This window comes from Schistocerca americana, chromosome 9 (assembly GCF_021461395.2).
Source record: "Schistocerca americana isolate TAMUIC-IGC-003095 chromosome 9, iqSchAmer2.1, whole genome shotgun sequence".
NCBI classification, from domain to species: domain Eukaryota; kingdom Metazoa; phylum Arthropoda; class Insecta; order Orthoptera; family Acrididae; genus Schistocerca; species Schistocerca americana.
In genome coordinates, this window is record NC_060127.1 from 63,478,368 (window position 1) to 63,503,599 (window position 25,232).

Here is a 25,232-nt window from a genome sequence, read left to right on the forward strand (position 1 = left end):
ACCCTGACAGCAACGCCACCATGTTAAATAGTGCTTTTCGTGCAGCCACAGGACGTTGTGTTACGACTCAAAGTGTGCACAATAGGCTGCATGATGCACAACTTCACTCCCGACGTCCATGATGAGGTCCATTTTTCCAACCACGATACCATGCATCGCGGTACAGATGGGCCCAACAACATGCCGAACGGAAAGATTGGCGCCACGTTCTCCTCACCGATGAGTGTCGCATATGCCTTCAACCAGACTATCGTCGGAGATGTGTTTGGAGGCAACCCGATCAGGCTGAACGCCTTAGATACACTGTCCAGCGAGTGCAGCAAGGTGGAGGTTCCCTGCTGTTTTGGGGTGGCATTATGTGGGGCCGATGTACGCCGCTGGTGGTCATGGAAGGCGCTGTAGCAGCTGTACGATACGTGAATGCCATCCTCCGACCGATAGTGCAACCATATCGGCAGCATATTGGCGAGGCATTCTTCTTCATGGACGACAATTCGCTCCCCCATCGTGCACATCTTGTGAATGACTTCCTTCAGGATAACGACATCGCTCGACTAGTGGCCAGCATGTTCTCCAGGCATGAACCCTATCGAACATACCTGGGATACATTGAAAAGGGCTGTTTATGGACGACGTGACCCACCAATCACTCTGAGGTATCGACGCCGAATCGCCATTGAGGAGTGGCACACTCTGGACCAACAGATCCTTGATGAACTTGTGGATAGCATGCCACGACGAATACAGGCATGCATCAGTGCAAGAGGACGTGCTACTGGGTATTAGAGGTACCAGTGTGTACAGCAATCTGGACCACCACTTTTGAAGGTCTCGCTGTATGGTGGTACAACATGCAATGTGTGGTTTTCATGAGCAATAAAAAGGGCTGAAATGATGTTTATGTTGATCTCTATTCCAATTTTCTGTACAGGTTCTGGAACTCTTGGAACCGTGGTGATGCAAAACTTTTTTTGACGTTTGTACAATTAGTGCATACGCACCAATCCTGGACTCAGAGGATGATAAAAGGAAGAGCTCTATAGCCAACTGGATCGACTCTTATCAACAGCCTCGATCAGATGAAATTATTCCGCTAGGTGATTTCAATGCACGAGTTGGCAGAGACTATGCCCTATGGAAAGGTATCGTTGGTAAGAGGTTATAGGCGATAGCAACTCCAATGGAACCGTTCTTCTGACTAAATGCTCAGAACACGATCTCGTCACTACACACATTCACTTTCGACAGAAAAATAAGCTTAAAATCATATGGCAACACCACAGATCAAAACACTCGCATCTCACATATTGTGTGATTGTGCGATCTAGACATCGACGTGATGTGTGGATCACAAGAACTGTAGCTCAGTCTGATGACTGCTGGACAAATCATCAAATAGTCCGTTCAGTAATGGCTCTACAAGTGTCACCCAAACGGTGGAAGCAAAAGAAACAAGTAAAAAATCTGCTAAATATTAAATAACTAAAAGAAATTCCAGAACATTGTGAAGTAAAAGTTACCTGCTGAGTGTCCTGACAATGATGAACAACACTGGTCAATACTGAAAACCTTCATGCTTTCGGTTTGCCAAGAATCAACTGGATTCATCGAAATAAAACCTCGAGACTGGGCTGACGAAAATGATGATAAACTTCAAAGTATGTTATATAAAGGAAATGCCTACAATCCTGGCAAAATGACCCAAATTCAGTCCACAAGTAACTAGCTTATCTCCATGCCGTAGCTGATGTTCAAAGGAAATCCAGAGCTCTCAAAAACCAGTGGTGGACTATAAAATCAACCCTAAATGGAAAATTTAGCAGAAACCAACAGCTCCAGAGACTTCGTCACTGCCACAAACGCGATCAATGGCCCCTCCAGAAAAAGCCCTAAACCTTCTTAGGTCTAAAGACGGTACACAACTTTTTAATGACTCGGCATCTATCGGCTCTAACAAGGTTCAAATGGTTCAAATGGCTCTGAGCACTATGGGACTCAACTGCTGTGGTCATAAGTCCCCTAGAACTTAGAACTACTTAAACCTAACTAACCTAAGGACATCACACACATCCATGCCCGAGGCAGGATTCGAACCTGCGACCGTAGCGGTCGTGCGGTTCCAGACTGAAGCGCCTTTAACCGCGCGGCCACTCCGGCCGGCTCTCTAACAAGGGAACCTCCCCATCGCACCCCCCTCGGATTTAGTTATAAGTTGGCACAGTGGATAGGCCTTGAAAAACTGAACACAGATCAATCGAGAAAACAGGAAGAAGTTGTGTGGAACTATGAAAAAATAAGCAAAATATACAAACTGAGTAATCCATGTACAACATAGGCAACATCAAGGATAATGTGAGATCAGGAGCGCCGTGGTCCTGTGGTTAGCGTGAGCAGCTGCGGAATGAGTGGTCCTTAGTTCAAGTCTTCCCTTGAGTGAAAAGTTTAATTTTTTATTTTCAGTTTATGTGACAAACTCTTATGTTTTCATCACTTTTTTGGGAGTGATTATCACATCCACAAGGAAACCTAAATCGGGCGAGGTAGAAGAATCGGTGGACCTATGACCTTGCGATCAAATGTTTTCGGTTCCCATTGGAGAGGCACGTCCTTTCGTCTACTAATCGCACGGTTTTGCGGTGCAGTCGCAAAACAGAGACACTAAACTTATTAAAGTGAACAGAGACGTCGATGAACGAACGGACAGATCATAACTATGCGAAAATAAAGAAAGTAAACTTTTTACTCGAGGGAAGACTTGAACCAAGGACCTCTCGTTCCGCAGCTGGTCACGCTAACCACGAGACCGCGGCACTCTTGAACTCACATTATCCATTATGTTGCCTGCCATGCACATGGACTACTCAGTTTGTATATTTTGCTTTTTTTTTTTCATAGTTTCACACAACTTCTTCCTGTTTTCTCGATTGATCTGTGTTCAGTTTTTCAATGCCTATCCACTGTGCCAACTTATAACTAAATCTGAGGGGGGTGCGATGGGGAGGTTCCCTTGTAAGTGGAAGAAGCACTTTGAAGAACTGAACAGAGATTCAGAGGTATACGAGGACGTTTTTACAAAAATACCACAAAAACCCATTCGGTACCATACGAGTAATGCTCCTGCCCTTCAAGAGATTGAAGAAGCTATCCACCAGCTGAGGAATGACAAAGCCCGTGGACTGTATGAAATCTCGTCTGAACTTTTTAAAAATGGCAGTACCAAATTAAGCAAAAACTTTCACATCCTTATTTCCAAGATATGGAACACTGAGACAATACCTGCAGATCTGCGTGACACCACTGTTATAACCATATTCAATAAGGGTGTTAAGACCCATTGTGGAAACTACCGAGGAATATCACTAATCCCAACAGCTGGAAAGATCCTTGCTAGGATTCTCTCCAACTGAATAATTCCTCTGGCTGCAAAAACCCTACCTGAAACTCATGGCGGCATTAGACCTAATCGAGGCACACTGTATATGATTTTCAGTGCAAGGTAAATGCAAGAAAAATGTAGAGAACAGAAACAACCCCTGCACAAGGTACTCATAGACCTTTTTAAAGGCTTTGACTCTGTTAATCGAGAAGCACCCTGGAGAAATAGATGTCCTGGAAAATTCATCAAAATACTTCAGCTTCTACATGACAACATAAATGCCACTGTCCTTGCCAGCAATGGGCCCGGAGAAACGTTTCAGGTTACACCACCAGTAAGCAGGGATGTGTTATTACACCTAGCCTGTTCTCGATGTTTGTTTGGAACCATACTTCACCTTGTTAAGGAACTACCGTTGGGTGTTGAAATAGCTTATGGGACTGATGGTAAGCTGTTCAACCTCAGCAGCCTCCGAGATGAAAGCAAAAGAACCACGACAGCTGTCATCGAACTTCAGTAAGTTGATGATAACATTATCTTGGCAAACACAGACGAGGATCTACATACTACCCAAATGCCTGGCATCAAATGTCTGGCATACAAATCCATTGGTCTAGAGCTTAACACAGACAAAACACAAGCAAGCCCCAAATTCCACTGCAGCAGCTCCAGTTATCACAGTTGATGGAACACCTCTAGGAATAGTAGAGCATTTTCCATATCTGGGCGGCCATCTTTCTGAAGAAAGTGTGCAGGTACTAAGAGTGTTTGATAACCATGGTTTCAGTGTTAAAACTAAGCTTACAGTCTAAAATGCCGTTATCTTGCCTACACTTCTTTATGGATGTGAAATTTGGACCATATATAGGCATCACTAAAGTCCTTAGAAAAATACCACCAGCGCTGCCTAAGGAGAATATTGAGACTAAAATGGCAGGATCGGCGAACAAACAACAGCATTCTGGAAGAAACCAAAATGCTGTTGTTTGTTCGCCGATCCTGTCATTTTCCTTTCATATTCTCCTTAGGCGTACACCAACTTCGTTGGGCTCATTATATCATCTGCATGCCAAACTCCCGTCTCCCTAAGCAAACCATGTTCTCCCAATCGAAGAATGGCCAACGCAATCAGGGAGGGCAAACAAAACGATATAAAGATGTCCTCAAGTCAAATACGACAAAATTCTGTGACTCTAGGTTTGGACTATTTAGCCACCAAAGAATTCACAGATAGCGCTACCAAAAAACACTTCATTCTTGTCAACGAGTAAATGCCTATGATGATGAATATCGGCGATCGATCCGGCAGACGCCATATCTATATTCGAATATTGAACTGTTTCGTATTATTACTTGCAGTATGCCATTTCATGGCAACAGCGCATTGATAATGTATAACAAACACGTCACCCTTCTTATTAAATGTTAATAAATAGCGCCCAACGGAACAGGCTTTCGAGAGATATCATGATAACAAAGACTTAAGACAAATTTCATATAAATAGACTTAAGCTTGTTGGTCATGGAGACAAAAGATGTAAGTCTGTATCTCACAATGTGCTAATATTTTTGTATCTTAGATCAGTTAACACATTCTGGGGCTTTCTTATGAATTAATACCACTATTTCTGCAATATTCACCGTTATTTAACGTTTCCGTTTGATTTCAGTATGAAAAATGAAATAAATATTTGGCTGTTTGATTTCTGAATATGCGGCGATTTCAGAGAGTGTTGTTAGACAGGAACCTAAGAGAACAGTTCAAATTGCTGTGAGTGCCACGAGGAGCAATAACGTGCATCTTCTTCCTTCCGACAGATATACGGCTCTTTATTTCCGAATGTTTGGCGATTTCCTACACTCGTAGCAATAAAATTCACTTCTTCCCTCTGACAAATATCTGACTGTTTAATTTCCAAATATCTGTCGATTTCTGAGTGTGTGGTTTCTTCCTTCTGACAGAGGAGGTGGAGATGGAGACAACGAATGCAAAATTGCAAATGTAAACACGCCAGAGTCTCCGATAGATGCAGAGAGGCTATTGATTAGCATCAGAGACGTCATATAACGATCGATAAACAGCTGACAGTATTCAACGCTGTCGCTTTGTTATGTAAACAAAATTTGGTGTAATGCTGCCGATGACATTATCAGATTTCATACTGTAGTGTGATTCCTATACTGTCAGTAATTGATTGAAATGTACCATTCGTTCAGTTCTCCCTGGCTGTTTTCAACGCTCAAATGATAGAAAGGAGGATCCAAGGCGACAATTGCCTGCCGTCCTTGGACTACTGCGTCATGGTTGTGGTGTGCCGCATCGCCGCTTGGGGCGCGCTGATCGCAGCGGTGCGCTGTAGCCTCAACACTGCCGACGAGATCCGGCTAGGGAGGCAGGCTGTGGAGTCGTGGCGCCGCACGGCCGACATGAGTGACGTGGGCTGGTCGCCACACGCCAGGGTGTACGGCGGCTTCGTCACCCACGTCGGCCTCTACCCGTTCGCCGCGTACATCTTCATCCTGAAGCAGATCACGACACTGTCGTGCAGCGTCACGATCGTGGCACCCAAGTGGGTGCTGTCTGCAGCCCACTGTGTCAGGGGTATGCACTGGCAAGGTAAGTCAACACCTCGAGTGAGTCACACATCAACAACTTTACTCCACAAACGACCTGACGATGAGTAGTGGTGTGTATTTTTGGTGACACTAGCTAATCCACCACCCCTGTTCGGTCGCAAATAACTCGTGGGAAGAATGACCATCGATAAAGGTCCCTATTAGCTCTAATTTCCATAGTTTTCTCATTGTGTCATTTCATGAGACCCAATCGAGGTGATTTTCAGTGTATGGTAAATGCAAGAAAAATGTGAAAAACAGAACCAACCCCTGCACAAGGTACACATAGACCTTTTTAAAGGCTTTGACTCTCTTAATTGAGAAGCTCTCTGGAAATATCAGGCATCAAATGGAAGTCCTGGAAAATACATCAAAATACTCCAGCTTCTACATGATAACATGAATGCCGCTGTCCTTGCCAGCAATGGACCTGGAGAAATGTTTCAGGCTATGCCAGCAGTAAGCAGGGATATGTTATTACACATAGCCTATTCTCTATGTTTGTGGGAATCTTACTTCATCTTGTTCAGGAAAACCTACCGTTGGGTTTTGAAGTAGCTTATAGAAGGTAAGCTATTCAACCTTAGCAGACTCAGAGCTAAAAGCAACAGAACCACAACAACTGTCATCAAACTTCAGTAAGCTGATGATAACATTATCTTGGCAAACACAGAGGTGGCTCTACAAACTACCCCAAATGCATTCAGTCTGGATGTTGTTGTTGTGGTCTTCAGTCCTGAGACTGGTTTGATGCAGCTCTCCATGCTACTCCATCCTGTGCAAGCCTCTTCATCTCCCAGTACCTACTGCAGCCTACATCCTTCTGAATCTGTTTAGCGTATTCATCTCTTGGTCTCCCTCTACGATTTTTACCCTCCATTCTCCTCTCCAGTACTAAATTGGTGATCCCTTGATGCCTCGGAGCATGTCCTGCAAACCGATCCCTTCTTCTAGTCAAGTTGTGCCACAAACTCCTCTTCTCCCCAATTATATTCAATACCTCCTCATTAGTTATGTGATCTACCCATCTAATGTTCAGCATTCTTCTGTAGCTCCACATTTCGAAATTTTCTATTCTCTTCTTGTCTAAACTATTTATCATCCATGTTTCACTTCCATACATTGCTACACTCCATACAAATACTTTCAGAAACGACTTCCTGACACTTAAGTCAATACTCGATGTTCACAAATTTCTCTTCTTCAGAAACGCTTTCCTTGCCATTGACAGTCTACATTTTATATCCTCTCTACTTCGACCATCATCAGTTATTTTGCTTCCCAAATAGCAAAACTCATTTACTACTTTAAGTGTCTCATTTCCTAATCTAATTCCCTGAGCATCACCCGACTTAATTCGACTACATTCCGCTATCGTCGTTTTGCTTTTGTTGATGTTCATCTTATACCCTCCTTTGAAGACACTATCTATTTCGTTCAACTGCTCTCCCAAGACCTTTGCTGTCTCTGACAGAATTACAATGTCATCAGCGAACCTCAAAGTTTTTATTTCTTCTCCATGGATTTTAATACCTTCTCCAAACTTTTCTTAAGTTTCCTTTACTGCTTGCTCAATATACAGATTGAATAGCATCGGGGAGAGGCTACAACCCTGTCTCACTCCCTTCCCAACCACTGCTTCCCTTTCATGTCCCTCGACTCTTATAACTGCCATTTGCTTTCTGTACAAATTGTAAATCGCATTTCGCTCCCTGTATTTTACCCCTGCCACCTTCAGAATTTGAAAGAGAGTGTTCCTGTCAACATTGTCAAAAGCTTTCTCTCAGAATACAAATGCTAGAAACGTAGGTTTGCCTTTCCTTAATCTACCTTCTGAGACGAGTCGTATGGCCAGTATTGCCTCACGTGTTCCAACATTTCTACGGAATCCAAAGTGATCTTCACTGAGGTCAGCTTCTACCAGTTTTTCCATTCGTCTATAAAGAATTCCCGTTAGTATTTTGCTTTTATTTTAATTTTTGGAAATATCTTCGAGATTATTACTTACGTGCAATAGCAAAAAATTTTAAATATTAACTCGGTGCTTCGCTGAATACCTTTATTATCCAGTATATGGATTTAATTAATGAGAACCTGTATATGTAATTAATTTACCTAAAAACTGTGCTTGTCACAAGTACCAGTAATTACTAACTTCGTTATCATTGTTCATATGTAAAAAAGTACCTCGTTACTGACCTTCAGATAAAGTAAATAAAAAGTACGTATTAGTAAACGAAGTATCTTTGCAGTTGATGTTGGAAATATGCTAACTTTTGGACACATTAAGTCTCAGGGTAATTAGCATTTCTAGTTAAAGCATTGTTATTGAAATATAATGGCGTATTTTGGAAAACCAGACTATGTACTTGAAAGGACAGTCTAATTAGGAAAAGTCTTGATGATTAACTTGCCACTCGAAAACTTTTGGGTCACTTCAGAGATAGGCTACTGCACTCCAACAGTGATGTAGGGCATCTATCGAATGTAGTATGTGGCTAGCTGTTTATCTGAGCATAAATTATAGTGAATGAGACTCAATATGGTCATAAAATGTATCTTGCTCCACAACAAAGTGCAATTGGACCGAAAACCTGGTATAGACCACATTATTTAAAATAGCCTATTTTAGACAACCAATTTTCAGCTACATTCGACAGAGGTGCAGCAACCAGAGGCATATTTGCACAGGTAAATATGGCTGCACTTCACTCTCTCAGAATTTCGATAATAAGCCTCCCCGTGATGCACAACACCTTTCTTGTAACGTCTGCCACTGGAATTTGTTGAGCATCTCCGTAACACTCTCGCGCTGATTAAACGATCCAGTGACGAAATGCGCCGCTCTTCTTTGGATCTTTTCTATCTTCTATTAATCCAACCTGGTAATGGGCCTAGATGGAGTAATAATACTCAAGAATCTGTTGAACAAACGCCTTCTAAGGCACTTCTTTTGTGGATGAATTACAACTCCTTGAGATTATTCTTGTGAATCTCCATCTGGCACCTACTTTTCGTGTTGTTTGTTTTATGTGGTCATTCCACTTAATGTCGCTCTGCAGCGGTACTCCTAGGCATATCATGGATGTTACTGTGCCTGGCAATTTGCCATCAATAGTGTAGTTGTGCAGTAGTGGATTTCGTTTCCTACATATGCGCAGTATGTTTCGTTTATTTACATTTATGGTCAACTGCCGGTCATCAGACCTCACTCTGAAAATCGTTACTCTCTTTTAGTGTTGCTACTGTCTTTTAGGCAACTGCATCATCTGCAAACAGCCTTAAAGACCTTCCAACACATTCAACTAGATCATTAACATACATTGTAAACAGTAACGGTTCTGTCACATCCTTGGGGCCCTGTTGAAATTACGTTTACATCTATCGTTTTCGGTCCAGTAAGAGCGACGTGTTGAGTTCTGACACCAAGGAAGTCTTGAATCCAGTCGCCAACCTGATCCGATGTCGCTAAGTTGGTATGTTTTTAACTAAAGGACAATGTGGGACAGTACCACACGCTTCCCCAAGTCAAGATACACGTCATCAACTTGAGCGCCGATGTCTACAGCACTGTGGATCTCATGGAGGAATGGAGCGAGCTGAGTTTCACCAAATTTCAGTGCGTCTCGTCTTATTTTAACACAGGAGATTTTAATTTTTCAAAAACGTCATAATAGGTGACCTTAAAACATGTTCAATAACTCTACAACAGATTGACATCAACGATGTAACTCCATAATTTTGTGCATCTTCCCTATGATCTTTCTTGTACCTTTAGTTGCTGCAGCGACTTACAATAAACTGCTGCTGGAAGGGGAGCAAGTTCATTCTCATAATCTCTGTAGAAGCTTACGGGTATCTCAGCTGGTCCAGATACCTTCCCACTAACATGCGAGTGTAGTTGTATTTCTCTTCTGCGACCACTTATCTCAGTATTAGACATTTCGGCGTTGGTGACTGAAATGAGGGTTTCTATTACGGTCATCCATTACGAAACAGTTTCAGGATACAAACGAGCGGTAAAACCTAGGGCTAATCATCAGTGGTAATTCGAAAGACAGAAAAGTTAGCAGCCATGAACAAAGGATGTAGGACGACTTCTTCCTGATAATACACACACACACACACACACACACACACACACACACACACACACACAGGTCATCAACATGAAAAAAAAAGAAAGAAAAACAAATAGACCTGATGAACTTGCAGCATGCTGCACATGAAAAATAGGTTCTCAACTTGTTTTATAATTGAAATAAATGGTTTTAGCTCCCTCGTAAGATGCACTGAGAAGTGTATTTTTCATTTCTTGATGATGACTAGTTTAAGACACCTGTGTCCATTTCGGAACCATCTGTGTTGTAAGTGTGACAAACACAGGCGATAGCGTATGTACAAAAACTGCAGCTGCAGCGATGATCAAAGTGGCATTATGGCCGACTTAACAACAGTAAATAGCAACAACAGAAAATGTCCAGTCTATGTGGTCTATTTACTGTTGTTAAGTCAGCCGTTAGTACCCCTTCAATCATCGCTGCAGGGGCAATTTTTGTACATAGGCTTTCGCCTGTATTTGTCACACTTACCACACAGATGGTTTCAAACTGGACACAACTGTCTGAAACTAGTCACCAACAAGAAATAAAAAGGATAGATCTACTTCTCAATGCAACTCATGACAGAGTTACAACCATTTATTTCATGTAGACCTGAATATGAACAACATATAGCAAAGATTTGATGATGCAAGCTGTAGTTTGCCGCCAAACAAAGGAACAGGCAATGTTACAGACATTACAAAACCTTCACTTCTTATGCAACGGTCCCAAGTTGTCCAAGGCTGTATTTGCAGTTTGAGAGGACATTCAGTACTGGAAAGTAAACAAAAACTGTGTGTGACTTTAAAAAAACCATCATAAGGATGGTACTCACGACCGACAGTCTCTCTCCCTTCCACGCACACATTGCAGACACAATAGCGCAACTGTGCTAGAAGTTAACTAGTGTGTATGACCAGAACCACGTGACCGGGAGTGCCGCCATCTTGGATCTTTAGGGTACAAAAGGATGCCTGAGAGCCGCAACTGATCAGTCCTCCGTGATAGTTGAAAGTGTCAACTCCAAAGTGCTAAACATCCCCCAGCAGGAGCAAGATAAGACCAACAGACGAACGCTTCTGTTTGTGATTACTACAGCAGAACCTGGATAATCTGGTTACTGCCATCGGCAACATAAATTATACAGAAAATGGTATACTACTTAGCAAGGAGAATGTAAATGTGCTTATACCTACTACAGAGCCGTTTTGCGATAACATATTGATAGTTAAAATCTGTGATCAAGTGGACTGTCAAGAACAATTAGGAAGAGGACGTTCTGTAATGTCAAAGAAGGTAATGTGTGGTCCATTTAACTATTATCTATGTAGTAGATTCTCCAATTTCGTCACTGCGAGACATGGCGTCAAGGCGAAGCTGCCTTTTCTTTTACACGGGAAGGACAGTGTGACGGCAAGAGGGGTACGTGAAAAAATCGGCAAGGAAACACTTGAAACTATTTCGAGGAAATATAAAAATCCTGTGGTTATACAAAATTAAGTGGAATTATCTGATGTTCAAATAGATGTTCTAATGAAAGAGGTGCCTGGAATATTGGAGCAGGTACAGGTAGACAACTGTTATCTTTTGGATTTGGACATAACACAAGACTTTGCCGGAATTTTTAACAAAATGTAAATGTACGACTATTTAATATCAATCCTAGACTTCTGCATAGAAAGAGATCGCCAGGCAAATACCAATGTGGTTCTGGAAAACGATATGACAGTTGGAATAGACTATCTAACGCGATTAAGTTCCAACTGTAGAGTAAAGATATATAACAAATTTATATGTCAAATCACAAGTCTGCGAGTGAACAAAGATATTAATAACCACATTTTATAAAGTGTCCAAACATGTGACTATGAGAAACTTTTAGGCCTTCCTTGGCTAAGCAGCATGGCATTACCGGGTTGGAGGCTACAATATGCAACTACAGAATGGATCGTGTATTCGACCTTATGCAAGAGTGCTTACGGGTACTAGGTGTTAACAAACAGTATTTACAGTATGCTCAACTTTACTCTCTTTCACTTCCTTCCATGTGGCGTCAGTTAACGGATAACGTACAGAATGACTGCTGTGGTGTGTTTAATAACGTTCTTCAGTTTGTGTACTGGGGTAATCAGATCACCCGAAAATTCATAGATGTACAGGTAAGTCTTCCAGATACTGCACACCGAGAAAAGCTCATCAGCTATGTTCTGTCTGCATAGAGTTTTAACTATCTACCTATAAACTAAGTGGAGATCCTTAACTCTGACCCCAATAAAGATGATATAACTATTATACACAAGTGTTACGTTAAAGCAGGAGGAACTTATTTTTCTCTGTCAAGAACGCTGTTCTCCACAATACCGTGCGATATAGATATTGTAAAATTAGGGTTGGCTGACACAGATAACGTCATATCGTAAAACCTAAGAAAAAGAACCAATTTGTCAAACAGACTGAAACCATTCCCTATTAAAGAAAGTACACCTTTAAGTGCAGTTAATGTGTTATGTGAACAGAAAAGGAGTCTGGAAATGGAGGACATCAAAGTAGAGACAACTACTGTAAAGGAAGAATATAAGATGCAGATGGAAAAGGAAGAAGCTACTGTGGATGTGCAGTCCAGGTTTACATATGGCTTTAAACACACTCATGGAGAAGTCTAGCTACAACTGGGGAATACTGTAAAGACCAGTGGTAAGTGGCCATATGTTGGAGCACTTGCCGAAAACGACGGATTGGACCACGTTTACTACGTTAAAGGGCACATGAAAAATCTAGTTATCAAACTTCATTCCTCCTCGGATCTGCTTGAAAAGGATAGTTACATTATATCGAAATGTGGTGGGCTTGATGTCATATACTTAGCAACAGAACAACCGTTTGCAGAGTTTAAAACCGACGGAGTAACAAACTTTAATGGCAGTTTGTTTGCAAAAGTTGTAAACGTAAAGTTCTACACCGAAATTCCACAAGAATGTGCAGCAGAAGAACTGCAGCCTACACCCAGGAAACTGAAAAGTGTTATAACAACAGCATTATGTAGGAAATAACAGGAAAAATTAAAATACCGAATGCTCTCGTCTAGAAGAACTGCTGGAAGAAACAGAACTAATTATTAAAGCCATAAAAGAGATTACAGGATAAAAATTAGATACATACTGGAATTCGAGAACATACCTTCTCTGTATTTGTCAACTTACTGGTTGGAGAAAAAAATAGATGATTCACATGTGGATTTAAATTATAGGTTAAAATTAAATTGGACATTATTAAAACTAGACCTAACAAAAATAAGGAAAGAGTTGTTTTCTATATGTAAATATATTCGTAAAAGTTAATAATGATTTTGTACTAGAATATTTACTTGCCTTATTCGCTACTCTACCAAAAATCCTAAGGTATTTCATATATCATTGATCCATGTACAAGTATTTCGGATAGTGAAAGTGTGGAGTCCTGTAAACTTGAAAACCAGTTGAAACTAGGTAGTTGAATGTATAGTAACCCCCTTCCCTTACCTATATGATTTGCATAATGTTTGTGTGTGATACTCAAACGTTGAAAATATGTTTTATTATGAGGAAGGATCACGCTAAGGTGGAAGTGAGTGTTTTAAATAATCTGTTTTACTCCTGTAAATCGTTAAGCAATTAATTTTGAAGGGTACTGCAAATCAATTATTTCACTCTATTTTTAATATCGAAATTGAGTCAGCTTTCCCTTTGTCACCAGCATTAGCCAATAAGAACATAGTATTCTGAGGAGAGGTGAAAATCTCCAACTCCGTGTTTGGAGATGTTGGTTCACGCAGACACGCATGGAGTGGCCTCTTGAGAGCGACAGAGACAGGAAGCGAGTCTGGGATTTGCTGATCAACAGGATGCCGCCACTTGATGCTTTGTTTGGGGGCAGTGAGATCAAAGGAGGCCAATATCCAGTCTGAGGCCGGTGGTATTTATTAACACGATCTGTAATTAGACCTTGGGCTGTTTTAACCTTTGTGGTGGCGCCCTGACGACAGACACACGTGAGACCTCAAACGGTGGCTACTATACAGCACTTCATTACATTCCCTGGTGATTACATGTATTATGTCATGGGAACCAAGAGTGTGGGGGGGGGGGCAGTCATAATGTTTACTCAAGTGGGGGAACCCTGTCTCCTGCATACTAATTAAATAAGGAATATGTATCAATATACACTCCTGGAAATGGAAAAAAGAACACATTGACACCGGTGTGTCAGACCCACCATACTTCCTCCGGACACTGCGAGAGGGCTGTACAAGCAATGAGCACACGCACGGCACAGCGGACACACCAGGAACCGCGGTGTTGGCCGTCGAATGGCGCTAGCTGCGCAGCATTTGTGCACCGCCGCCGTCAGTGGCAGCCAGTTTGCCGTGGCATACGGAGCTCCATCGCAGTTTTTAACACTGGTAGCATGCCGCGACAGCGTGGACGTGAACCGTATGTGCAGTTGACGGACTTTGAGCGAGGGCGTATAGTGGGCATGCGGGAGGCCGGGTGGACGTACCGCCGAATTGCTCAACACGTGGGGCGTGAGGTCTCCACAGTACATCGATGTTGTCGCCAGTGGTCGGCGGAAGGTGCACGTGCCCGTCGACCTGGGACCGGACCGCAGCGACGCACGGATGCACGCCAAGACCGTAGGATCCTACGCAGTGCCGTAGGGGACCGCACTGCCACTTCCCAGCAAATTAGGGACACTGTTGCTCCTGGGGTATCGGCGAGGACCATTCGCAACCGTCTCCATGAAGCTGCGCTACGGTCCCGCACACCCTTAGGCCGTCTTCCGCTCACGCCCCAACATCGTGCAGCCCGCCTCCAGTGGTGTCGCGACAGGCGTGAATGGAGGGACGAATGGAGACGTGTCGTCTTCAGCGATGAGAGTCGCTTCTGCCTTGGTGCCAATGATGGTCGTATGCGTGTTTGGCGCCGTGCAGGTGAGCGCCACAATCAGGACTGCATACGACCGAGACACACAGGGCCAACACCCGGCATCATGGTGTGGGGAGCGATCTCCTACACTGGCCGTATACCACTGGTGATCGTCGAGGGGACACTGAATAGTGCACGGTGCATCCAAACCGTCATCGAACCCATCGTTCTACCATTCCTAGACCGGCAAGGGAACTTGCTGTTCCAACAGGACAATGCACGTCCGCATGTATCCCGTGCCACCCAACGTGCTCTAGAAGGTGTAAGTCAACTACCCTGGCCAGCAAGATCTCCGGATCTGTCCCCCATTGAGCATGTTTGGGACTGAATGAAGCGTCGTCTCACGCGGCCTGCACGTCCAGCACGAACGCTGGTCCAACTGAGGCGCCAGGTGGAAATGGCATGGCAAGCCGTTCCACAGGACTACATCCAGCATCTCTACGATCGTCTCCATGGGAGAATAGCAGCCTGCATTGCTGCGAAAGGTGGATATACACTGTACTAGTGCCGACATTGTGCATGCTCTGTTGCCTGTGTCTATGTGCCTGTGGTTCTGTCAGTGTGATCATGTGATGTATCTGACCCCAGGAATGTGTCAATAAAGTTTCCCCTTCCTGGGACAATGAATTCACGGTGTTCTTATTTCAATTTCCAGGAGTGTATTGTTGACTGATTTGAATTTCGCGTCATGAGATCCTTTCTCTCCAGCATAGAGCGAGTCTTTTGACTACCATTTTTTCTGGATTGGGCGGGGTGGGAGGGGGCGTGGGGTAGGGGGATGAGACGTGCGCTAGTAGTGGGACTGCACCCTGGCTCAGTCGATCCCTGCATGTCAAGGTGAGCGCACACAGGAAAATTTTCCAGTAATATGATGCCTCCAATCTGCAGCAGTGTAATTAGATAATTAGGACATGTAGTTGCTAGATGTGTGTTTTTCCCACCAAATAAAAGTGAGATCCAGGCCCTGGGAACTGAATTTTATAAATAAATGATATATTGTATGCTATATAATTGAATTTCCTGTGATCCTTCCTCTCCAGCATAGATGGCAGCATACAGCCTATGGTGAAATCAACTCTTAGTCAGCCATTTGCCTTGTAAGGAGTTGCATGTGCATCAGTATTGTGCAGGGGTTTACCTGGCAAAGACAGCTTTGTTTGCAGTTTGGTTCGACCACGACTGACATTACATGCAGATCCAGCAGTGGTACGCTACAGCACCAAAGAGAGAGGGGGGAGAGAGGAGAGAGAGAGAGAGAGAGAGAGAGAGAGAGAGAGAGAGAGAGAGAGAGCATGTGTTTCGACAGGAATTTCTCAGCTGACTCTGGTCTGTCAGTCCCAAGGCCTGTGCAGACACCTCTTGCACACTGGTGCATGGCGCAGCCACTGACAGACACATCACTTTGCGAGATCCCAAGCGACATGCACATAGTGTGGTGTGAGCTGGCACTGAGTGCAGGACAGTGGACGGTACATGCTTCGCAATAGAAAGATTTTTAACAGTGTAATTATGTGTGATGGGTGTTTCATGACGGTATTCCTTGTGCAATTGGAATGAAAAAGCATCGCAATTGTTTCAATATTCCATTTATCAACTTCTAACCCATAAATTGTTTAAATGAACAATATCCTACACATTGTCCAAATTGTTTAAACAATATTCCATACACCGCAATCGATTTCCCGCCAACCACCAAATTCTTTACATAAACAAATAAACTGTTGTGGATTGGCAAGAGAGCCAACCCACTATGAGAGGAAGCCGAAAGGCACGCGTTTTAGCTCACGCAGGCTGCCGTGAGGTCTGGAACAGGTCAAGGAAATGAGACTAGCAAAAAAGGACGTAGCTGCTGGAATACTTAACTTTAATCCATAATTGGTGAACATCGCTCTTGACGGTACATGTTTTACAGCATCAATAGTAACTGGTAATGGCGCCTTGCTAGGTCGTAGCAAATGACGTAGCTGAAGGCTATGCTAACTATCGTCTCGGCAAATGAGAGCGTAATTTGTCAGTGAACCATCGCTAGCAAAGTCGGATGTACAACTGGGGCGAGTGCTAGGAAGTCTCTCTAGACCTGCCGTGTGGCGGCGCTCGGTCTGCAATCACTGATAGTGGCGACACGCGGGTCCGACGTATACTAACGGACTGCGGCCTATTTAAAGGCTACCACCTAGCAAGTGTGGTGTCTGGCGGTGACACCACATAAACTATATTTCATACATGCTCTTGTATCCAAATAATGTTTAAATAAACAATATTCCACATATTGTCTAAATTGTTTAAACAATATTTCCTACAATGCAATCTATTTCTCTCCAAATGGCTGATCAACTGAGTCTTTTTTCCGGTAATTTCCGGGAGTGGGAGGTCTAGGGGGTTCCCAGAGGGTGGATTTAATCAATTGATAGATTTAATTAATTACTTAATCAAACTGATATCAAAAGTGTGCTTGTATCAAGGATGGGGAAGGAGAAAGTGGAAGAGGACAAGAAGGAGAGGGAGGTGTGGGGAAACATTAGGTTAAGGACCTGTCAATCAAAAGCAAGGTTTATCCCCAGGGGGTCATAACCTGCCAATCAAAGGGATCGATTATCCCCAGGGGCTCTTAACCCTCTTAGCAGAACAATAGGTTAAGGACCTGTCAATCAAAAGAGAACAATATGTTTGCCACTGAATGTAGGCAACCTGCAATAAATAATTGTGCTGACACCGCTGTTCTCCCACTCCTATCAGTGACCACGAGGCAGCTGAAGCAACAGTGATAACCAAAGTACAAACTGTAAATTAAACGAATATGAGGATTTATATTATAAGTACACTAGATGAAGTGGTAATGTCATATCTCAGTACGAAATTCAAAACTTTTAGCTGTGGATAGGAGCATGTAGAAGAACTTTGGCACTGGTTTAAAGGAATATTGATCATCAACTTGACAGATGTATGTCTAGTGGAATGGTTCATGGTGGGAGAAACCCTCTGTGGTATACAGTCACTGTAAAGAAACTTGTTAAGTAACAGAGACTACTGTGCGATAGGTGGAAAACAAAGGTTAGGGCTAGAGGTGGGGGGGATTCTGTATGAAACACCTTTGGCTGTCAAGAGAGGAATGCATGCAGAGGAATATTGTCCAAGGACCTCTCACAAAACTCAAAGAAATTCTCGTCGTATGTAGAGACTATTAGTGGCACCAAAATAGTGTCCAGCGACTCATGGAAGCAATGGTGACTGAAATTGAGGGTAGCAAAGCAAAAACAGAAATTCTCAAACCCATTTGCAAATGTTGCTTTATAGAGCAAAACCCAGGAGAAATGCTCCAACTTAATCCTCACATGTCTACAAAGATGAATCAATTAGAACTAGTGTCAGTGAAACAGCATTGACAAACACCAGAAATCGCCAAAATTGAACAAAGCCCCAATGCCTGATGAAATTCCAGTCAGATTCTAGCTGAATTTGAGGCTAAGTTAGTCCAACTGTTAACTATAATATATCGTAGATATCTAGCACATAAAACCCAGTCCAGCAGTTGGAAGAAAGCACAGATCGCACCTGTCTACAAGAAGGGTAGTAGATGTGATCTACGAAAATACCGTTGAATATCCTTGATATCAGTTTGATGTAGATTCTTAGACGTATTCTGAGCTCAAACGTGATGAGATTCTTGAAAAGAATGACCTCCTCCATGCTGACCAGCGTGGATTCTGAAAACACAGAGCATGTGAAAACCAACTCGAACTCTTCCCACATGATCTTCTGAACGCCGTGGATCAAGGCATTCAGGTGGATACATGATCATTTCGCTTCCGAAAAGCATTTTGCTCAATACCACATTTACGTTTATTATAAAAGTATGATCTTGTGGGGGAGGGGGTGAAGCGATATTTATTACTGGATTAGGGATTTCTAGGTAAGGATTACACAGTGGAGAGCCATTGGCAGATGTAGAACTAACTTTGTGTGTGCCCTAGGGAAGTGTGTTGTGACCTTTCCATTTCATACTGTATATTAATGACATTGCAGACAATATTAATAGGAGCCCCAGATTTTCGTAAATGGCGAAGTTATCTACGACGGAATACTGACAGAAAAAGCTATACAAATGTTCAATTAGATCTTGACAAGATTTTGAAGTGGTGCAAAAATTGGCTGCTTGCTTTAAATGTTTAGAAATTTAAATTTGTGCACTTCAGAGCAGTAAAAAAACGTCGTATATTATGACTGTAATGACAGTGGGTCACCGCTCGAATCTGTAAATACATAGGAAACTCTGGGCATAACACTTTGTGAGGACAGGAAATGAAACGATCATATGGCATTAGTCAAAGGTGAAACAGAGAGCACATTTCGGTTTTGTTGGTAGAGTAATAGAGAAATGCAATCATCCTATAATGGAGACTGCTTGCAAATCACACATATGATCCATCCTAGAATATTACTCAAGTGTGTGGGACCTGTACCAGATAGGACTAGCAGGGGATAGTGAATGTTTACAGAGAGGGCAGCACGATTTGTCACAGGTCTGTTTGACCCATGAGAGAGTGACAAAGAGATGTTGAAAGAACTGATCTGCCACTCTTGAAGACACAGTGAAACTATTTCGAGAAAGTCTACTAACAAAGCTTCAATTACTGGATTTAAATGACTAGCAATATACTACAATCCCCTACATATCAGTCCCATAAGTTACTGCGGGCAAGTTTGGATTATTTGCAGTGCGAACAGAAACATTTAAACAGTCATTCTTTCCCCACTCCATACATGAATTGGAAGGAAACAAGTCCTAATAATGGGTACAGTGGGATGTACCCTCTACCATGCATTTCACATTGGTTTGCAGAGTGCAGATGTATGTAATTTTTGGTTCTGTAATTATGTCTTCATTTATTCTTATCATGCAACAACACCACATTAATCCATATTCCTTTTGTCATTGTATCATCTCGCATAATCCGTACTATCACTGATAACTTTAATCAACTGAGAAGAATAAGAATTAAAGAAACTTAGTTGGGCAGTACTCCCTGTCAAATTTATTCATGGAAGTTATCTCCCACAAAACCTATTACATCAATGCGAATAACAGGTGGTTCTAATCTATGTATATAAATAAAAATCAGTTGCCACATGTATAAAAGGTCATAACCTGAGAACGGCTTGATGTATTTGGTTAATTTTTTTTTGCTCTGTTACTTATTGTCGAGACTAGGTTTGTATAAAAGAATATTTTTGGAAAGTCGAGCGAAAAAATGTGGAATACCATAAATTAGGAACGGCTCGAGAGATTTGGTTGATTTTTGAATTTGCTGTGTTCATAATTATCAGGACAAGCTTTGCGTAAAGAAAATTTTTGAGAAATCCCCTGGAAAAGTCGGAAATTGAAATCGGTTATGAAAGATCATCACTTGAGAACGGCTGGACCGATTTGGTTGATTTTTTGTGTTGTGTTCGTAATTGTGGATGGTAATGGCAGTTTGGGTATGGAAGAAAATAAAAAGCATGTGTTCAGTTTGATAGTTCTGCTGTCACACGTTTCCATAACAAACAAAATCTGTTTGACAGTTATATATATTTTGAAGTAAACAAGTGTTCATTTATAATGAAAATAGTTTCAAGTATTAGGTTATGAGACGAAAATAAAGTGATGAAATGTGGTGAACAATACTTGACACAAATTACAGATTTCTTATTAATTACTAAATAACTTTTTTTACTAATATAAATTGGAGAACTTTACAGAGTGTGGAATAAGATCACAAGCTTCACATTTTATACAAAAGGTTTGTTTTGTCAGAATCTGTTTATATCGGAAATTTCTAGAAGGTTCAGTACAAAATTACATTTTGAGTCTTTCATCTTTAGTAACACGTTTCCAAAAGGTCTTATGTTAGTTCAATTTCATTTCATCTCATGAAACATTTAGAATTTTTAATTTGACTTTACATGCAATAATAGAATTTTAGTGCTAAATTTGGTAATTTATTGGAACTGGATGGTAACGTTATTATGACATCGTAACTTATTGTTTCCAATAATTACATAATTAGTTTCCCCATAACCGTTATCAAACTGTTGATTCCGAAATAATTCTTTACTGCTAATTACAGATTCTGTATAATTACTTTTGTCTTGCAGGCTGGTAAGCTAAGTAGTTATACTACATCGTGTACAATGTACATAATGTATGCTTTAGCATCTAATCATAAATTATGAAAGCAATACTTTGTTCTGTGTAATGTGGATCAGTTGGTATACCGAAAAGCTATCTTGGGCACTATCGAGCAGTTCATGTGTCCCTCACTAAATCCTGATTTGCGGACAGGATGCAGCATTCAATACCTGTACTAACAAGGAGAAGGCCTCAGTCTTGGGCAAATTATATTTCGAAGGTCGCTTGTATCCAACCTAATACGAAAGACTATGATGTTTTGGGTGTGTTTGAGAAAACTACCCCTAACGGTCATGACGCTCAGTCGACTCGGAATTGACGGGATCGATAGATAATTGAAAAATGAGCATTTTTCATCATCATGTACAAGGTCCGCAAAGGCACATTTTCTACAGATCGAGGTAAGAAAATTGTTTGACTTTTGCTAATGTACCCATAAACTAAATGCTCTTCAACTGGTGTAGCGACCAAGACATATGGCTGTGGAATGGAGACCTTGTGTTCTGTTCCCAGTTGCATTCTGTAAGTCTTGGTTTTTTTTCTGTTCCGAAGTTGGTAGGCTTTAACCTGCTTTAGCTTTAGCTTTAAAACTGCTAGACCTGGTATGGTATGTTAAGGATATGATGATTATAAAAGGTTAAAAACTTTATAATTTTATATTTAGGTTCATTTGTTACAAAACAAACAAATTATACTATATTACATGCCAACAATCTCAACAATGATGTAAGTTCTGGCCCTCAATGAGATGTTGCACAATGTTGTTGTTGTGGTCTTCAGTCCTGGGACTGGTTTGATGCAGCTCTCCATGCTACCCTATCCTGTGCAAGCTTCTTCATTTTCCTGATGACGACGTCCTCTTGAGTAGTCCCCACCCGGAGATCCGAATGGGGGACTATTTTACCTCTGGAATATTTTACCCAAGGGGAAGCCATCCTCATTTATCCATACAGTAAAGCTGCATGCCCTCGGGAAAAATTAGGGCCATAGTTTCCCCTTGCTTTCAGCCGTTCGCAGTACCAGCACAGCAAGGCCATTTTGGTTAATGTTGCAAGGCCAGGTCACTCAATCATCCAGACTGTTGCCCCTGCAACTACTGAAAAGGCTGCTGCCCCTCTTCAGGAACCACACGTTTGTCTGGCCTCTCAACAGATACCCCTCCATTGTGGTTGCACCTACGGTACGGCTATCTATATCGCTGAAGCACGCAAGCCTCCCCACCAACGGCAAGGTCTATGGTTCATGGGGAAGGTGTTGCACAATAGAGTTTTACTTACTGTATAAACTGACGACCATGGGAAAAATTAGATGTTTACTCAGAATTCCACAGTTTGGGCAATGATATCTAATGTGAGCTTTACAAACATGTTTTTACGATTTGAACACGTCATTGGTGTCTGGTTGTCACCACTTGATGGGCAGAATTTGCATCCAGCACCTTTGCAGTTTGGTCGCCACCACTGGAGCTTGGTGTGATGGACTCCCTCTTTGTAGTCTTCTAACAGTGGCGGCTGACTGTTCATTTCGTGGCAGTGTAAGGCATAACTAGGAGTCTTGCCAATTCATCGGCAAATATTCTTCTTTTGTAAAGAACACACCATGTATTTATTTTTCCCCAGAACAAAATCACTGAAGGCACAAGTATGAATAATATTGTAGAAGATGATCATTGGCCAGCAGTTGGTCTTTCTCTTGTATGTATAGGTAAGAATTGAGCTGATCCAATGTGTCACCTACTCGCTTACTTGCATTGTAAACCAATACCATTTTTGGTTTATTGTCTTCTCTGTTGCTTATTTGCCCACTGTTGTCCATTGTGTCATCAGGACAACCTGTGGTTCTTCCTTGGAACGTAAGCTACGACTGTGTAATCCCTAGTAAAAAGAACTTTGAAATGTGAAACTCGTCCTTGCTTGACATATTATCAGGGAGATCAGATTTATTTGTTCTCACCTTGTAAGCTGTCTTTCGAAAAGCCCTTGGCCTAATACTCATGGTGTGAAGGAATTGCCCCAAGAGACATTTTGTCCTTTTAGCTCATGTGTCAGATCTGTGATAACACTCATACTTCGATTGTTTAGGGTGCTTGTCCAGGTAATTTTCCTGTATGGATATGTGTCTTCAAAAAGTGTTCACACAATGTCCATATAGCGTATCTTTTTGTACTAGGAGTCATTTTTCTAATGCTCTTACAGTTTGTGGGAAAGATTCTAAGCTCCATGTGATTTTTTTTGTGTGTTTAGGCTAAACCAGATGAAGAGCTTGCACATTGTCATTTAAGGTATCAATATTTGAAATGTTTTCTAAATCAGATGAAGGGTGAATGTTGTATTGACTGATGTGATTTTCTTCTTCAAAAATATTCTCTTCGCTGTCAGATGCGTTTGCTAATGCTTCCAATTTCTCATCGGAAATGACAGCCACACAGAAATTACTGCCATAGATACATGAATGCACTTTAATAATTTGAAAACGATCAGTGACTTGCATTGCTATATAGCTTTCACACATTTCGACAATAAACAATCAGATATTTACTCCGCAAGCAGAAATAAAATTTGACTGTGACATTTGCACATTCTGTTAATTTTTAAAAAGTGTATCAACGGGGAAAAAGTAATTTTAATAACTTGAATACTCAGTATCAATGTTTCTCAATTATTTGTCTAATAGTTCGACATGAACTGACTTTTTGCTTCATAAGCCCTCCTCTGATAACTTAATACTTTTAACCTTCACACATCACACTTTGTTTGAATAACTTTGCACCTCAAAGGATGGTTAACTGGATCCCAGTAAAATATTATCATACATCAAGTATTATAAGCTAATTGATATGGCCACTGGACTTTCTTATGTATATGGGAAGCTGTACAAAATGTGCATAGTATTATTTATAAATAATGTTTTGTATTTTTTATGTTCAGCTTTCTTGTATTTGAATGTATATAATGTAGTAGAATGCCTCCCTTGACTTTGTTTATTTATTATAATGATTAACATAGGATGTTTACGACTGTAATACATGTCACAGTTCAACACCATAACGAAAATTAGTTTTTATATTTGTTTTATTACATGTATACAGGGTGGTCCATTGATAGCGACTGGGCCAAATATCTCACGATATAAGCATCAAACGAAAAAACAACAAAGGACGAAACTCGTCTAGCTTGAAGGGGAAACCAGATGGCGCTACGGTTGGCCCGCTAGATGGTGCTGCCATAGGTCAAACGGATATCAACTGAGTTTTTTTAAATAGGAACACCCAATTTTTATTACATATTCGTGTAGTACGTAAAGGAATATGAATGTTTTAGTTGGACCACTTTTTCGCTTGTGATAGATGGCGCTGTAAAATCACAAACGTGTAAGTACGTAGTATCACGTGACATTCCGCCAGTGCGGATGGTATTTGCCTCGTGATACATTACCCGTGCTAAAATGGACCGTTTAACAATTGCGGAAAAGGTCGATATCGTGTTGACGTATGGCTATTGTGATCAAAATGCCCAACGGGCGTGTGCTATGTATGCTGCTCAGTATCCTGGACGACATCATCCAAGTGTCCGGACAATTCGCCGGATACTTAAGTTATTTAAGGAAACAAGAAGTGTTCAGCCACGTGTGTTAAACGTCAACCACGACCTGCAACAAATGATGATGCCCAAGTAGGTATTTTACCTGCTGTCGCGGCTAATCCTCATATCAGTAGCAGACAAATTGCGCGAGAATCGGGAATCTCAAAAACGTCGGTGTTGAGAATTCTACATCAACATCGATTTCGCCATTACCATATTTCTGTGCACCAGGAATTGCATGGCGATGACGTTCAACATCGTGTACAGTGCTGCCACTTCGAACAAGAGAAAGTACGGGACGATGACAGATTTTTTACACACGTTCTATTTAGCGACGAAGCGTCATTCACCAACAGCGGTAACATAAACCGGCATAATATTCACTATTGGGCAACGGAAAATCCACGATGGCTGCGACAAGTGGAA

The 25,232-nt window shown here is 41.7% G+C and overlaps 1 protein-coding gene across 1 annotated transcript in view; it reads left to right on the forward strand.

The window, feature by feature from the left end:
- Positions 1-5,677: 5,677 nt before the first annotated feature.
- The window catches only part of LOC124550645 (serine protease ami-like), a 94,646-nt gene continuing 75,091 nt past the window's right edge, over positions 5,678-25,232 (forward strand). The window contains exon 1 of the mRNA XM_047125369.1: positions 5,678-5,993. Coding sequence (XP_046981325.1) covers positions 5,678-5,993 — 316 coding nt within the window. The remainder of the gene's footprint in view (positions 5,994-25,232) is intronic.